General features: G+C 43.6%; 1 protein-coding gene across 1 annotated transcript in view; it reads left to right on the top strand.

Moving 5' to 3' along the window:
* Positions 1-18464, top strand: part of LOC143280913 (isoleucine--tRNA ligase, mitochondrial-like) — a 38876-nt gene that overhangs the window by 12450 nt on the left and 7962 nt on the right. Inside the window, 12 exon segments of the mRNA XM_076585692.1 lie at positions 1162-1268; positions 2631-2797; positions 4178-4271; positions 7171-7316; positions 8124-8284; positions 9269-9371; positions 10391-10453; positions 10455-10476; positions 12506-12614; positions 15158-15260; positions 16267-16392; positions 17464-17595. Of these exon segments, the coding sequence (XP_076441807.1) occupies positions 1162-1268; positions 2631-2797; positions 4178-4271; positions 7171-7316; positions 8124-8284; positions 9269-9371; positions 10391-10453; positions 10455-10476; positions 12506-12614; positions 15158-15260; positions 16267-16392; positions 17464-17595 (1333 nt within the window).

The raw sequence follows: 18464 nt of genomic DNA, 5'->3' as shown, positions 1-18464 counted from the left end.
TTTGGCGCTCATGATTTGTTTCCTATATCATTCATTCAGGCGTCTGTCTCACTCTTCCTCATACACACACACACGCACACACACTCGCACACATGCACACGCACATGCGCACGTATGCACATACACAGGCCTGTGCAGACACATGCATATTAGAGTGGATTTTACAGTGAAATTTTTGAGGGACAACTCTCTTTTTGCCATGGGTTCTTTTGCATGTGTTAAGTGCATGCTGCAAATGGGACCTTGTATTTATCATCTCATCGGAATGACATCTGAGACACCCTTACTCCCTTTGCAGTTGTATCCAGCCTTTGATTGGTGAAAACAAGGATGGGGTTACTCTTGTACAGATTTAGATATTGCCTTTTGCCTTTTTTTTTCCCTTTATTTTACTTTGTTTCAGAATTAAGATAAAACTCATACATGGTTAGTAAACTTAAAAGATAAGTACAGTTTGTATGTGTGAGGGGAAATAAGTACTGATAGGAAAAGGAGCTAAAAAAAACAACAACACCAAATAAAGTAAAATAAAAAGGGGTGGAGGTGGGGAGGGCAGGAGTAACTGTGGTGAAGTGGTTAGCATCACATGCAGAAGATTGGGAGGATGTGCGGTTTAAAGCCGCTTTCAGAGATGTATTTTGGGCTTTTCAGCTGGTGGCTGGTTCCCACCCACACTTGAATTTGGTACTGTTTGAAATATGAAGACTTTTACAGAGTCCAAGGTCATCTACTTAATTGATACATCTTTGGAAGTGCTCAAAGTTGTCTTAACAACAGTGCAGGTGAACATGCCTGTAGAGCCTGGTTGACACAGAGATGTACTGAGAAAGGAAGGATAGAGTACATTCTTGTCACTGAGACCTAAACCAAAAGGGACCCCTCACATGTGGTGGGGAAAAAAAAAGGGTGTGGAGAGCGAGGGAAAGAACTCCTCCCATTTTGGGGGGAGAGAAAGGGGAATTGTTATTTGTGTTGTTGTTTTTTGTCTTGTCTGTTTCTTTTTCTTTATTATAACAAAGTTTGTTTTTTTGTTGTTGTTTTTCCATTCTGATGTTACACTGCATGTTCACACTCTATCCATACTTTTAAGATTGGTAAGAAAAGAAAACTAAAAAAAAACCTAAAAAACTTAGGGTCATCCATGTTTTGTTTGTTTTTCAGATACACTTTCCTGAAGGACAAGGACTCATCAGAGGTGTTCCTTTGTGAGGATGGCTTTGTCAGTGAGATGTTTGGGTCGGAAGTGGAGATACTGGGAAAAGTTGAAGGTGAGCGAGTGTGTGACTTCATCATGGTTGGTTTATGTAGTTGTTCCAAAAAGGGGGTTGGGAGGATTTTTGTTACCAGTGGTTCTGGCACAGTGATCAGTGTCACAGGATGATAGCTGTTGTCACTGGCGTATGGTGTCATGCCTGTGTTGAATCAGACAAATGATGCACAGCTGAAGACCATCAGAGTGAGTTGGTAGTGAGACAGGGTCACCTCTGAGGAGTAAATTTCATGGTGACCTTGAATTCATGACTTCTGATAAGTTGTTGCCACTGGGACTGGCGCACGCGTGTGTGTAAGTTCGGATTAGTGGCATGAGAATAACACACTGAATACCATCCAAGTGACTCAGCAGCAGTGCAGTCTCCTCTGGTGTGTGGCCTCCTGGTAACCTAGTATTGATGGTTCCCCGAGGACTACTAACAATGGGACTGAGACAGATGAACCCAGGTGTGACTTTGTATGTTGGACTCAGGATCAGTAATGGGTGGAAGTAACTCAACTTAAACAGTGAATGATGGGGCTACCACTTGCCACCCCCACCCCCAAAAACAACAACAAGAAATTCAAAAGAAAAAAGCACTACTGATAGAGCTTGGAAGATGTTGGCAACAACAAAAAAAAGAACAAAGACAAAAACAAATACTTCTCATGTTTTTTTTTTTTTTTTAACATGATAAACCTTTAAAAAGGTATACAGCAATTTTTTGGATACATGTGTGCTAGCTGAATTGGTACCATAAGCAGCATTGACTTGAAGTTGTGTACCTTGTAAATTGATTAATTGATTGCTATGGGTACTTATATCACGCCTATCCTCGGTCGGAGACCAAGCTCTAAGTGCTTTACAAACATGGGGGTCATTTGCACAACAGGCTGTCTACCTGGGCAGATCTGACTGACAGCTGCCACTGGGCACTCATCATTCATTTCCTGTGTCATTCAACCAGATTTCAGGCACACGCATACACACTCAGACAGACATGTAACATTTTATGTATATGACTGTTTTGTTTATTTACCCCGCCATGTAGGCAGCCATACTCCGTTTTGGGGGTTGGGGGCTGTGCATGCTGGGTATGTTCTTGTTTCCATAACCCACCAAACGCTGATATGGATTACAGGATCTTTAACGTGCGTATTTGATCTTCTGCTTGCGTATACATACGAAGGGGGTTCAGGCACTAGCAGGTCTGCACATATGGTGACCTGGGAGATCGTAAAAATCTCCACCCTTTACCCACCAGGCACCGTCACCAAGATTGGAACCTGGGACCCTCAGTTGAGAGAGATACTTCTCTTTATCGATGTTCAATCTTTTGAATACTTTTTTTCCTCAAAAACTTTTATTTTCTTTACAGGATCAGGTCTAAAAGGTGCAAAGTACACTCACCCAATTAGTGAGAAGGAGTTACCCTTCCTGCCAGGAAGTCATGTGACAGCAGGCAAGGGTACAGGTTTGGTGCACACAGCACCCGCACATGGACACGATGATTTTCAGATTGCTCTGAAGTACAAACTGCCTGTGGTGAGTCTGACATTGCCACTGACATTGACATGTACTTTAACAAGCTCAGGGGTTACAGACAATATTGCAAGAACTTTTGACTGTCACAGAAATTCTTACGCTTGTTTTCAGGCTGTATGAATCAAATTGTCAGCTTGACATTTTCACTATTGCTTTAAACTTACCAAGACTAGTAAGTCTTGATGTTTGAGGTGGCATTGGACGTGTGCATGTTTATCAGGGCTGTCACAAGAATGTCCACATTTCACATGCGATTCTTTAGTCCAGTTTATTTGAGCAGTTTGTGAGTTTCTACTTATATGCCTTGGTGCTTTGTCAAGGCCTGAGCTGGGCTGCATGAGTGATCTCTTAGCAAACTAAGTTTGCTTTAGATCAAGTAATTTCCTGAGTCTGTGGAAATAGTGTAAACTTAGAAACATTCTAGACATCACGAAAATTCATAATGCAAAGCAAACTAAGTTCTGCTAAGATTGCTAAAGCAACCTAGGCTTGGTGTGGATAGTAGAGAGATGTATATCTGTGTCATGAACACAATGAAAATGTATTGAGTTCTGGTGAAATGCAACAAATCCTCAGCCCTGAAAGACAGATATATGGCAAGGGAAACAACTTGGTGGATATGTGTAAACAGTTTTTTGCCCTGATGTGCTTGTGCCATTCTTATACACAGGTTTTCTGAACGAAACTGAATGCAACACAACTTCAGATTTGGTTGCTTTTGAACTTAAAACAGCTCTTAGAAATCTCATGAAACAATCAGATAGGTGAGTGGAATGTTGTCTTTGTGGATGATGCAGCAGGGTACATGTTCTAACAAGATGATCCAGGGTCCATGCCTGAAGTTTATGAGCTGGAATTCTGTCGGTTTCCGCCGCCCCTCCATTAGAATTTCAGTGGTGGTATAGGTGGCTGTTCTTTTTGTGGATAATGAATCCTTTCTTGTCTGCAGCATGCTGTAAAAAAGAACCCACAGCAACAACAGAGTTGTCCCTGGCAGATATATGTTGAACAATCTCAAGAAAGTAGTTGATCACATAATAATAATGATGATTATGATAATAATAATGAGGTATTTATATAGCGCTGAATCTTGTGCAGAGACAAATCAAAGTGCTTTCGCACCAGTCATTCACAGGCATGCATAACTCTAAAACTGGAGAAACTGAAGACAAAGAAGAGCTAGGGAAGGGAGGCTGTTTTGGGAAGAGGTGGGTTTTAAAGCCAGACATGAAGGCAAAAAAAAAAAAAAAAAAAAAGCAAGGGAGTGGCATCTGACTGCGATGTTATACTCTACCTGGGAGAGCAGCCTGCATTGATGTGTTGTGATTAGCCCATTGATCTGTAATATGATGTGTATGTGTGTTGTGGTCGTGGTTGAAGGACTGTGGAGTGGATGGAGTAGGGAGGTACATGGACCATGCTGTGGACGAGAGGCTGAGAGGGAGGAAGGTGGGCAGAGATGCAGACGAGGCAGGTGGGTTGTGTGTCGGTGATGTGGTGGCTGCGTCGTGATGATTTCATGGCTGTGTTGTGTGTCGGTGATGTGATGGCTGCGTCGTGATGATTTCATGGCTGTGTTGTTGTGTGTCAGTGATGTGGTGGCTGTGTCGTGATGATTTCATGGCTGTGTTGTTGTGTGTCGGTGATGTGATGGCTGCGTCGTGATGATTTCATGGCTGTGTTGTGTGTCGGTGATGTGATGGCTGCGTCGTGATGATTTCATGGCTGTGTTGTTGTGTGTCGGTGATGTGATGGTTATGTTGCGATGATTTCATGGCTGTGTTGTTGTGTGTCGGTGATGTGATGGTTATGTTGCGATGATTTCATGGCTCTGTTGTGTTTCAGTGATGTGATGGCTGTGTTGTGATGATTTCATGGCTGTGTTGTTGTGTGTCGGTGACGTGATGGCTGTGTCGTGATGATTTCATGGCTGTGTTGTTGTGTGTCGGTGATGTTATGGTTACGTCGCGATGATTTCATGGCTGTGTTGTTGTGTGTCGGTGATGTGATGGCTGCGTTGTGATGATTTCATGGCTCTGTTGTGTTTCGGTGATGTGATGGCTGTGTTGTGATGATTTCATGGCTGTGTTGTTGTGTGTCGGTGATGTGATAGCTGCGTCGTGATGATTTCATGGATGTGTTGTTGTGTGTCGGTGATGTGATGGCTGCGTCGTGATGATTTCATGGATGTGTTGTTGTGTGTCGGTGATGTGATGGCTGCGTCATGATGATTTCATGGCTGTGTTGTTGTGTGTTGGTGATGTGATGGCTGCGTCATGATGATTTCATGGCTGTGTTGTTGTGTGTCGGTGATGTGATGGCTGCGTCGTGATGATTTCATGGCTGTGGTGTTGTGTCGGTGATGTGGTGGCTGCGTCCTGATGATTTCATGGCTGTGTTGTTGTGTTGGTGATGTGATGGCTGTGTCGTGATGATTTCATGGCTGTGTTGTTGTGTGTCGGTGGCATGATTGCTGTGTCGTGAAGATTTCATGCCTGTGTTGTTGTGTGTCGGTGATGTGATGGCTGTGTCGTGATGATTTCATGGCTGTGTTGTTGTGTGTCGGTGATGTGATGGCTGCGTCGTGATGATTTCATGGCTGTGTTGTTGTGTGTCGGTGATGTGATGGCTGCGTCGTGATGATTTCATGACTCTGTTGTGTGTCGGTGATGTGATGGCTGTGTCGTGATGATTTCATGGCTGTGTTGTTGTGTGTCGGTGATGTGATGGCTGTGTCGTGATGATTTCATGGCTCTGTTGTGTGTCGGTGATGTGATGGCTGTGTCGTGATGATTTCATGGCTGTGTTGTTGTGTGTCGGTGATGTGATGGCTGTGTCGTGATGATTTCATGGCTCTGTTGTGTGTCGGTGATGTGATGGCTGTGTCGTGATGATTTCATGGCTGTGTTGTTGTGTGTCGGTGACGTGATGGCTGCGTCGTGATGATTTCATGGCTGTGTTGTTGTGTGTCGGTGATGTGGTGGCTGCGTCGTGATGATTTCATGACTGTGTTGTTGTGTGTCGGTGATGTGTTTGCTGCATCGTGATGATTTCATGGCTGTGTTGTTGTGTCGGTGATGTGGTGGCTACGTCATGATGATTTCATGGCTGTGTTGGTGATGTGGTGGCTGCATCCTGATGATTTCATGGCTGTGTTGTTTTGTGTCGGTGACGTGGTGGCTACGTCGTGATGATTTCATGGCTGTGTTGCTTTCCTTCTTTCGTCCTCTTTCTCTCTCTCTCTCTCACTCACTCTCTTTCTTCTCTCTCTCTCTTGTATGTGTTATATATTACTGCTCTTTCTCATTTCCTCTATTTTCGTCCTGTGGCCCAAGAATGTTTACTGAATTCTATCCTTTCCTTTCCATCTTTACCTTGGCTTGATATGGAACCATTTTTTCAAATATAGCTTTTTTGTTTTTGTATGTAACTGGTGAGGATCTATAGACTTAGATGATCCCATAAGGCACAAGGCAGTCAAAGCGCTCCACACACACAGTCCTCAGCTAGTTTGCTTGTGTTCCTCCATCATCTGCTAACTTGCCTTGGTGATGAAAAATACTTTGAAATGTTAGGTATTCATTTATTATGATATGCATCAGCTGTGCTGTGAAGCAAGAAGATTTGATGTGCACAGGAAGCCTGTTGGTAACTGCAGTTACAGCAAGTTGAGAGCTGTATAATCAATGGTTTCTTCTTTGCAATGGGAATTCATTTACAGCATTAGTCTTTTGTGAAGGACCATGACTCTCAGACCAGGCAGCAAGAGTGCAATGGGTTTTAGTTTTGCAGCCTTGGGGGCGAGTTAGCCTTTGGGGATCATCTCCAGTACCGACTGTCTTAAAGCCCTTTTGGCTTAGAGAGTGGGGGTGTAACTTGGGCAAGACACACTCTACTGTAATCCAATTCTAGCCTAGATAGTTGGGACAGCAGTTGCCTCCACTGTTAGACGGGCGCAATAGCCGAATGGTTAAAGCGTTGGACTGTCAATCTGAGGGTCCCGGGTTCAAATCACAGTGACAGCGCCTGGTGGGTAAAGGGTGGAGATTTTTACGATCTCCCAGGTCAACATATGTGCAGACCTGCTTGTGCCTGAACCCCCTTCGTGTGTATATGCAAGCAGAAGATCAAATATGCACGTTAAAGATCCTGTAATCCATGTCAGCGTTTGGTGGGTTATGGAAACAAGAACATACCCAGCATGCACACCCCCGAAAATGGAGTATGGCTGCCTACATGGCAGGGTAAAAACGGTCATACACGTAGAGGCCCACTCATGTGCATACGAGTGAACGCAGAAGAAGAAGAAGAAATCTCCACTGCTGTTCTGATGGCCATTGTCAGACATGACTGTCAAATACTCCTGCTTTCAGTGTTGGAGGTGTTGGGGGACCATGTGGTGAAGAAGGAGGACTACGTGCACAGTTACCCCTACGACTGGCGCACCAAGAAGCCCATCATCATCCGGGCCAGCAAGCAGTGGTTTGTCGACACACATCAGCTGAAGGAGGAAGCGCTGGTGAGGTTCCTTTCTCACATGTCCTGTCAGGAGAGTTGTGTCGTCTGTCTTCTCTTTTTCTGTCTTCTCTTTTTCTTTTTTCTTTTGATGCCTCGTCATCTGCACCATTCCAGTGGCAATCACTCCCATGCTGCTCATTTAGAGTTCCCCAATACACAGCCCTATCCGGGTTCTTTTGAAGTGTCTACAGCAGACAACAGAATCCTTCATCATTTAAAGCCTAATTTTATTTTATGTTTTATTTTTTGTACAGTAAGCAGGATTTCAAAATACTCTATGATCCAAAAGATGGGAGTGTATTAAAAGTAACAAAATATTGATGATTCAGTCTGTGTCGATGGGTAGCTGCTGGGTGATTAGAATTTTGGACAGTAAATCTTAAGGTCCTGGATTTGACCCTGGTATTGGCACCTGGTGGGTAAAGGGTGGAGATTTTTCTTGTCACTCAGGACAAAAGTGCAGACCTGCTAGTGCCTTAATGTCCTTCTTGTGTACACATGCAGTTCAGACATCCTGTGACTCATGCCAGTGTTCAGTGGGCAATGGAAACATGAACATTCCCAGCATGCACAACCCCAACATTGGAGTATGGCTGACTACATGGTGATACACATAAAAGCCTGCTCATACATTCAAGTGAATGTTGGAATGCAGCCCACGAATATAGAAGAAGACAAGACGACAACAAAGAAGCAAGATTTGAAAGTATTGTACATTCCAAAAGAAAAAGGAGGACTCTGGGAAAGGGAGATTTTTTTTTTGAAAACTAACAAAACATGATGGTTGACTGTGTGGTGTGGGTGGCAGGCGTGCCTACGAGAGGTGAGGATCATCCCCCGGCAGTCGGAGCACGGCATGACCCAGCAGCTCCAGACGCGGCCGTACTGGTGCATCTCCAGGCAGAGGGTCTGGGGCCTGCCCATCCCCGTCTTCTACCACCGCCAGTCCGGGGAGCCACTCCTCACCAGGTGGGTCAGCACCGGCCCTGTCCACGTGTACACAGATGCCAGCTGTTACGATTTCGCCATGTTTTGTTACGCTCGATTGCAGTTTGTTCTGACGTTACGCCAACGTCAAATTTGTTCCAAGTTCATTTTCGACTGCATAGCATGGTCACATGCTTTTCTTTTCTGTCATAACATTACCCAGACGCTCTAGACCTATCAATCACATGGCCAGGGCAGTCACTTCTTACCTTGGGTCTCAAGTGATGATGCTCAGCTAATTGCATGCGTGTTTACATTGAAACAGCATTGAGTGGACCAGTCAGCTTAATTGTAGCAGTTACACCGTGTTGCAAGTAGGCCCAAATATCTGTATTCCGTGTAGATGAAATGCACATATGCTGATGTGGCTCCGAGTCTGAGTGTTCCTACTAAATCAGAAATGTTCCTACCAAATTTCCTGATTGTTCCTACAAACACTTGACAGGGGATGGCATCTCTGTGTATATGTGTGCAAATGCGTGAACATGTTTACCTGTGTGAGCAAATGTTTTCAAACAAAAATAACTTTGTGGACAGTTGTGCAGGATATTTCCTCCTCCTCCTGGCATCGTCATCTGTGTTAGTGGGTGACAGCTCCCACATTCACTCGTGTGTGCAAGTGGGATTTTACATGTACGATCATTTTTACCCTGCCTTATGAGCAACCCTACTCCATTTTATGGGGTGTGTCAGAAGATGTTTGTCTCTTTTCAGAGGCACGTTTTTCTGCTTGTTCAGTTCCTTATTCTTTTTTTTTTTTTTTTTTTTATATAGATGGTATCACAACCTTCTGGAAAATCTGTGCTGGAAATTCCCTCTTTACTTCTAGTAGTAGTAGTGGTAGTGGTAGTAGGTAGTTTGTTGTTTGTTTGTTGTTATGGTTGTTGTAGCAATATTGTTGTTTTGTTGTTCTTGTTGTAATCATTATTATAAAGGTGTGGGGTGTGTGTGTGTGTGTGTGTGCAGGGAAACGGTGGACCATCTGCGTGACGTGTTTTGTCAGCAGGGGACAGATGCCTGGTGGACCCTACCTATAGAGCAACTGCTGCCTCCCCATCTGGTGACTGAGGTGTGTGTGTGTGTGTGTGTGTGTGTGTGTGTGTGTGTCTGTGTCTGTTTGTGTCATGCGCGCGTGTGTGTGTGTGTGTCTGTCTGTCTGTCTGTCTGTGTCACATGTGTGTGTGTGTCACATGTGTGTTTGTGTGTGTGTCTGTGTCTGTGTCACGTGTGTGTGTGTCACATGTGTGTTTGTGTGTGCGTGCGTGTGTGTGTCTGTGTGTGTGTGTGTCTGTGATTGTGTCTGTGTCTGTGTGTGTCAGGTGCGTGTGAGTCATGTGTGTGTTTGTGTGTGTGTGTGCATCTGTGTGTGCGTTTGTGTGTGTGTGTGTGTGTGTGTGCGTGTGTGTGTGCATGTGCATGTATGTGAGTGTGTGTGTATGTATGTGTGGTGAGTGTCTGACTGTATGTATGTGGGGGGAATGTAAATATGTGTGTGTGGTGTGTGTGGTAGGTGTTTCAAAACGTGTGTAGGTGTGTGGTTGCTGAAAAAGTTGGTTGCAATGATGATGATGATGATGATGATGATGAACTAGAACTAATGTTCACAGTGCTGAAAAAGTTAATGGCAATGATGATGATGATGAACTAGAATTAATGTTCACAGTGCTGAAAAAGTTAATGGCAATGATGATGATGATGAACTAGAACTAATGTTCACAGTGCTGAAAAAGTTAATGGCAATGATGATGATGAACTAGGACTAATGTTCACAGTGTTGAAAAAGTTGGTTGCAATGATGATGATGATGATGATGATGATGAACTAGAACTAATGTTCACAGTGCTGAAAAAGTTTATGGCAATGATGATGATGAACTAGAACTAATGTTCACATTGCTGAAAGAATTAATGGCAATGATGATGATGAACTAGAACTAATGTTCACAGTGCTGACAGAATTAATGGCAATGATGATGATGAACTAGAACTAATGTTCACAGTGCTGAAAGAGCTAGTGGCAGTTCGATGATGAAGTGGATGGTATGATCATAGTGCTGAGAGGGTTAACGGCTGTATGATGATGAACCAGGGAACGCCAAAGGATTACGTGAAGGGAGAGGACATACTGGACATTTGGTTTGACAGCGGGAGTCTCCTGGGCGTCTGTGCTGAAAGGTAAACGTGTGTGTGTGTTTTATTTTTTGTTTTGTGACAGAGTGTTGTTTAGAAAGGTGTTTGTGTGTGTGTATGTGTGTGTGTTTTGTTTTGTGACAGTGTTGTTTAGATGTGTGTGTGTATGTGTTTTGTTTTGTGATAGAGTGTTGTTTAGAAAGGTTGTGTGTGTGTGTGTTTTGTTTTGTGACAGAGTGTTGTTTAGAAAGGGGTGTGTGTGTGTGTTTTGTTTTGTGACAGAGTGTTGTTTAGAAAGGTGTGTGTGCGTGTGTGTGTGTGTGTGTGTGTGTTTTGTTTTGTTTTGTGATAGAGTGTTGTTTAGAAAGGTTGCGTGTGTGTGTGTGTGTGTGTGTGTGTGTGTGTTGTTTTGTGGCAGAGTGTTGTTTAGAAAGGTTGTGTGTGTGTGTGTCTGTGTGTGTCTGTGTGTGTGTGTGTGTGTGTGTGTTTTATTTTGTGACAGGGTGTTGTTTAGAAAGGTTGTGTGTGTGTGTGTGTGTGTGTGTGTGTGTGTGTGTGTGTGTGTGTGTGTGTGTGTGTTGTTTTATGACAGTGTTGATGCTGGGCAGTTCTGACATGGCCCTGTCTGGTCAGCTGGGCTATTAGTAGCGATGTCAAATGTCAGTGTTAGTGTGTTGTGTAGTGATGAGCTGTGATGTGCTGTGCTGTCCTGTGTTACGTAGTGTTGAGTTTTGAATGTTTTATCCACACAGAATGACTGGGACACGGACAGTGTGGTATTATGCCTCGATTACAGTTTCTTTTCCTTTCTTGGTTTTTTTTTGTTTTTTTTTTATTAACTTTTTTCTTTATTTGATAGTAGTATTCTTAAGGTTGCAATGGAAGGACTGAAATTGTACTTACTTTTCCTTCCTTTAAAATTTTGTTTTCCAGTAGAGTGCAAAGCTTTACAAACTGGTGATGCAGGTGCAATAAGTAGGGTCCTGGCTTAAGTCCCAGAATTGGTTTCTGGTTGAATAAGAGCAGGGATTTTTCCCATCTACCAGATGAACATGTGTGGTTCGTCGGGATCGACGAGGACCATCTAGTCATCCTGGGGTGGGTGGGTTGGGCTCTGTGGGTGCACAGATGACTGGTCAGGCCAATCCGCGCCCGGAAGGTTCTGACGCAGTGTGGACAGGGGATGGTGGCGGCTGTCGGGGACTTGCTGGCACTGCTTTTCCTGGCCTGTCTGCGTTGCTCTGCTGCAGCGATTCTGTTGGCCTCACGGGATTTGGCGCCTTTGTGGACAGCTGAACGCCACTTTGGTCTGTCCATTGCATTCAGCTCCCATGTGTCGTGGCTGATGTTGAAGGCCTTCAGAGAAGCTTTCCATAACTGCAAGCGCCTTAATCCCCCTCTTTGTGTGTACACATGCAAAAAGATCAAATACACATGTTAAAGATCCTGTCAGCTGTGTCTGTGTTTGGCGAGTTATGGGAGCGTAAATATACCCAGCAATGATCATATGATGTCCTCAAAATGGACAGTGGATGGGTGAAAATACATACACATAGAGCCCACTCGTTTCTAGAGAGTCAGCATTGTAGTTCCAGCCTGCGGATGCAGAAAGAAAGGAAAAGAGAGAGATTTAGGTGATTGTCTTTTTGCTCTGTTTTTCTGAGTGTCTGTGTCTGTGGGTTTTTTTTTTTTTATGTATGTGCATGTGTGTGTGTGTGTGTGCACACGTGTGTGTGTGTGCATGTGTGTGCGTTAATTTGTTGGTTATTGATTTAATGATTGTGTATGATACTTGATAGTGTGTGTGTTCATGTGTGTGTGTGTGTCTGTGTGTGTGTTTATATAGATAGATAGATAGATAGATAGATAGATACACACACACACATATATATATATAGAGAGAGAGATATAGATAGATACACACACACACACACACACACACACACACACACACACATATAGATATAGATAGATACACACACACACACACACACACACACACACACACACACACACACACACATATATTATATGTATTATAATTTTTGAAAAAATGTGTGTGTGTGTGTATCAGATGAAGGGGGTCAGGCAGACATGTACCTGGAGGGACAGGATCAGTTTGGAGGCTGGTTCCAGACCTCCCTCCTCACCTCTGTGGCTGTGCAGCATCGGGCACCGTACAGGTCAGGGTGTCGTTCTGCTTCTGGTGTGGCTCTGTGTGTATGGTGTGTGTGTGGTGTGTGTGGTGTGTGTGTGTGTGTGTGTGTGTGTGTGTGTGTGTGTGTGTGTGTGTGTGTGTGTGTGTGTGTGTGTATGTGTGTGTGTGGTGTGTGTGTGTGGTGTGTGTGTGGTGTGTGTGTGTATGTATGGTGTGTGTGTGTGTGTGTGGTGTGTGTGTGTGTGTGTGTATGGTGTGTGTGTGTGTGTGTGTGTGTGTGTGTGTGTGTGTGTGTGTGTATGTGTGTGTGTGGTGTGTGTGTGTGGTGTGTGTGTGGTGTGTGTGTGTATGTATGGTGTGTGTGTGTGGTGTGTGTTTGTGTGTGTGTGTGTGTGTGTGTGTGTGTATGGTGTGTGTGTGCGTGTGGTGTGTGTGTGTGGTGTGTATGGTGTGTGTGCGTGTGGTGTGTGTGTGTGGTGTGTGTGTGTGTGTGTGGTGTGTGTGTATGGTGTGTGTGCGTGTGGTGTGTGTGTGTGTGTGTGTGTGTATGGTGTGTGTGTGTGTGTGGTGTGTGTGTGTGTGTGTGTGTGGTGTGTGTGTGTGTGTGTGTGTGTGTGTGTGTATGTGTGTGGTGTGTGTGTGTTGAGTTTGTTGGTATCATCCATTAGAGATAGTGATGTTAGGAATTTGTCAAATTTCTTGTGCAGTGCATTTGAATTTGGAGATGATGTATTGTCTTGATAATTTATTTCGTTTGACATGACCATCGATACGTGTGTATAACATTTGTGATGGTTGTGATGTGTTTGTATGTCCATGTATACCCCTTCATGAGGGGCTGTGGCCTGATAAGGAATAAAGCATTCACATTCACATTCTCTCCCTCTCACTGTGTGTATATATATCTCTCTCTATATATTTATATATATCTACATAGATAGAACAACAAGAACAAAACTTTAATCTCCAGGCCTCCGGCCCCTAGAAAGAGGTCAAAAGTACACAATATGGTGACCACTCAACCACAACAAAATGTAAAATACGTACTAACTTAACCTGTAGAACAAAAGTGCTTCTCGTGCATTGTAAATTAATTCTAACTTTCATCATTGTTGTCACAGAATTCCTGTCGTATCTTCTGGGCATTAAATATATAAACGCATAGTTTACGAATACTGTAAACAGAACCATTCTTCATCAAGTGAACATACGATTGACCTTCAGAGTTCAGATGTTTTTGCCGCAGGTCATTGTAAAGGACACAATTGTTTATAAAATGGTTTTCATCTTCGATTACATTACAACGTGTACATGCGTAATTTGAATTACATTTGAATGTTCTTCTAAAAAATGATCCATTTATTGGGAGCAAACCAAGACGTAATTTTACTAAACAGTCCCTAAAACACTTTTTATCCACATATTCAAAATATTGCTCACACTGAAAACCAGTTTTAAACAGTCTGTTATCTACATAGATAGATATATAGAGAGAGATATATATAGAGAGAGATATATATGGATATATATATAGACAGAGAGAGAGAGAGAGCTATAGATATATATATATATATAGATAGATAGATGTAGATAGATAGATATAGTTAGATGTATACATATATAGATAGAGAGAGAGAGCTAGATATATATATATATATAGATAGATAGATAGATGTAGATAGATAGATGTAGATAGATATAGTTAGATGTATACATACATACATATATATCTATGTATAAAATTTGTTCATCAAATTGTTTTCCTGAAGGCCCCCCTTCAAAAAGAGCAAAAAGATAGAAATGTAAAACATAGTCGCAGGCAGACTGGATCTCCATGTCACTACAACACTCAGCAACCTTCAGTGTCATTTTTGTCATCCTAGAACTGTTCTTTTTGACTTGGTTTTCAAATACGCTAGTGTGTTTGAAAAAAATAGTAGCATGCATTATAAAATGATTAATTAAAAAAAAACAAGAGAGGCAAGGCCTTCAAGACTCACTTGTGATAAATTAAGTCCCCTAGCATTAATTACAGAGTAATTTCCCTTTTTTACTATCTGCACCAAAACGTTTGCAAAATAAATAAAAATTCCATGCTCAGCAAAAGAAGTTCCTGTTTGAACAAAAAATGATAATAATGACTCCTCTTGTTGTTGTGTCAGAATAAGAGGTCAAAGTGCCAAGTTTAGAGAATACAAAAAATATGAATATAACAGTAAATGCAGTTTGCATATAATTAGGCTTCTTTTTTTATTTTTTTGTGCCCATCCCAGAGGTGCAATATTGTTTTAAACAAGATGACTGGAAAGAACTGAATTTTTCCTATTTTTATGCCAAATTTGGTATCAACTGACAAAGTATTTGCAGAGAAAATGTCAATGTTAAAGTTTACCACAGACACACAGACACACGGACACACACACATACACACACACACACACACACACAGACAACCGAACACCGGGTTAAAACATAGACTCACTTTGTTTACACAAGTGAGTCAAAAGCCATGTAAATTTGATGTGAACTGTTTGCATTGTGAGAAAAGTGACGTTGCTGTTTGAACAGGATGCTGATGGTTCACGGGTTTGCCACAGACGAAGAAGGGAAGAAAATGTCCAAGTCCCTTGGCAACGTTGTGGACCCAGAAAGGGTTGTGAATGGCGGCAAGGTGTGTGACTGTTTCTTGAAATTTATTTATTTTTATTTTTGTACGTTTATAGTTGACTTCATCAAGTTTTTGCGCCTTATAAATATTATTATTAGTAGTAGTAGTTCTTTTTTTATGTATTTATCTATTATTTATTTATTTATTTATTTTTATTTTATTTTATTTTATTTTTTATTTTCTGTTGGTGGTTTTCTCAAGGCCTGACTAAGCGCGTTGGGTCACGCTGCTGGTCAGGCACCTGCTTGGCAGATATGGTGTAGTGTATATGGATTTGTCTGAACGCAGTGACGCCTCCTTGAGCCACTGAAACTGAAACTGAAATTGCTGATTGCAGTCTGGGTGCATGCCTTAGGAAGTGGCAGGGCGTGTGTGTGTGTGTGTGTGTGTGTGTGCATGTGTGTGTGTGTGTGTGTGTGTGCGTGTGTGTGTGTGTGTGTGTGCGTGTGTGTGTGTGTGTGTGTGTGTAAGTGTGTGTGCGCGTGCGTGTGTGTGTGTTGTGTGTGTGTGTTTGTGTGTGCGTGTACGTGTGTGTGTGTGTATGCAAGTGTGTGTTTGTTATTCAACTCTTTCAATTTTGTCTAAGTGCATATGCGTTTGTATGCGAGTGTGTGTTTGTTATTCAACTCTTTCGATTTTTTGTCTAGGTGCGTATGCATGTGTATGCGAGTGTGTGTTTGTTATTCAGCTCTATCAATTTTGTCTGGGTGTTCAGATGTTGGTGTGTGTGTGTGTGCATGTGCATTTGCTTGTGTGTGTGTGTGTGTGTGTGTGTGTGTGTGTTCCATTTGTGTTGCTTGTAAATTTTATGGTGCCCTGTGGTGTTAACTTTGTGACCTTTTCACCCATTATTAATGTCCATTGTTAGTGCTAAGGGCCCCAGTGTTAAGGAGGCGAAGCGCATTATAGGTACCCATCGCTATTATCATGATTAAGGAAAAAAGAAGTACCTCATGTAAAAAATAAAGAAAAACCAAGACAAAAAAGGATTCGGGGTTTTTATGTGCAGGACAAGCAGAAGGAGCCAGCCTATGGGGTGGAGGTATTGCGTTGGTGGGTGGCTCACAGCCACGCCCACTCCAACATCATGATCGGCCCCAACATCCTGAAGCAGTTCAGTGAGGCTCTCTTCAAGGTACACGGCTTGAAAGGATGCACAACACACACACATACACACACACATTTGTTCAAACACACACACACACATTTGTACGCGCACGCACGCACATACACACACACACACACATTTGTACAAACACACAGGCATGCGCACAGACACAGACACACCACACCCAGAATCACACCCACATCTGTCACCACACCCACATCCGTCCACCCACACCCACCCACCCACAACCACACCCACATCCACCCAACAACAACCACACCCACATCCGTCCACCCACAACCACACCCACATCCACCCATCAACAACCACACCCACATCCGTCCACCCACAACCACACCCACATCCACACAACCACAACCACACCCACATCCGTCCACCCACAACCACATCTGTCCACCCACAGTCACACCCACATCCACCCAACCACAACCACACCCACATCCGTCCACCCACAACCACACCCACATCCATCAACCACACCCACATCCACCCACCCACAACCACACCCGCATCCGTCCACCCACATCCACATCTGTCCACCCACAGTCACACCCACATCCACCCAACCACAACCACACCCACATCCATCCACCCACAACCACATCCACCCACCCACAACCACATCCACCTACCCACAACCACACCCACATACACAGCCGCTCAATCCCAACCATATCCATGCACCTCCAGCCAACAATCCCCCTCACACACACACACACACACACACACACACACACACACACACAGCCAACAATCCCCCTCAAACACACACACACACACACACACACACACACACACAGCCAACAATCCCCCTCAAACACACATGCACACACAAAAATGCACGCGTGCATGCCCTAGAATAGCCACTTTTGTATTTGGCTGGACTATAAGCAGCATGATTTGATGCATGTACGCATACACATGAACGTGTGCATGCATGTACAGACACACACAGACACACACACACACACACACACACACACACACACACACACACACACACACACACACCTGAATGTCAATGATGCTGTCATGCTGTCCATCCCCCCCCCCCAACCTCCCCTCTCCAACTTGCAGGTCAGGAAGTGTATGCGCTACCTTCTGGGGAACCTGCACGACTTTGACCCCGTGGACGACCTCTTGCCCTACGACTCCCTGTTGCCTCAGGACCAGTACATGCTGCACCTGCTTTACGAGTTTGGCACGCAGGTGAACACCCCTCAACCTGGGCCACCCTCCCTCTCCCCTTCTGTTGGTAGGCTGGGGAAGGGGGCTGGGGGGGGGGGGGGTTGTCATATATAGTATCCCTTTTATTGAAATTCTTTAACGTGTATAGTCTATTTTTCAGTTCAGTTCAAAAATACTTTGTTTCAACTGTACCGTTTTAGCCAACCATATTCCGTTTTAAGGTGGTGCTGCTTGAGAATTGTTTGTTCTGTTTACACACCCTCTTCGTTCTGTGTGTCCCGCTTCAGGGATAGCAATGTTGTGTTTTTTGCAGTGGGAAGAGAGCCTTGACTCCACCCTCCCCCCCCTCCCGCTTCCCCAATACCCCCATACCCCACTCCCCACCACCCACCCCACTCCCTGCCCCCTTCCCCCGTGGTGGGACGCTTTCACTGCTTTCACTTATAAGGAGTATCCCCACCTTCTGGGAATTCTGCGGCTTTTAACCTTTTCTTTCTGTCGTCTCTTCCTTTGATATTTTCTGCCTTGCCGGTCTGTTCACCAACAGAATTTATTTGATGAAATGATTGATTTACATGTGAATGGGTTGGTTTATCGGGTCGACGGGTTGGTCTTTTAGGTAGACGGGTCCTTTTATCAGGTAAACAGGTTGGTTTGTCAGGTGGACAGCTTGTTACAGCTGGTAGATGGGTGGGATTATTAGACAGATAATTTGGTTTATCAGGTAGGTGGGTTTATCAGGTAATAAGGTTATTTATTAGGTAAACTGTGGTTTATCAGGTAGACAGCTGGGTTTATTGGGTAGACAGCTTGATTTATCAGGTAAACAGAGTGGTTTATCAGGTAGACATTGATTTATCAGGTAGACAGCTTGATTTATCAGATAGTCA

Source organism: Babylonia areolata, chromosome 4 (assembly GCF_041734735.1).
Source record: "Babylonia areolata isolate BAREFJ2019XMU chromosome 4, ASM4173473v1, whole genome shotgun sequence".
Classification (NCBI taxonomy): Eukaryota; Metazoa; Mollusca; class Gastropoda; order Neogastropoda; family Buccinidae; genus Babylonia; species Babylonia areolata.
This window is presented reverse-complemented; position numbering and strand designations above follow the sequence as displayed.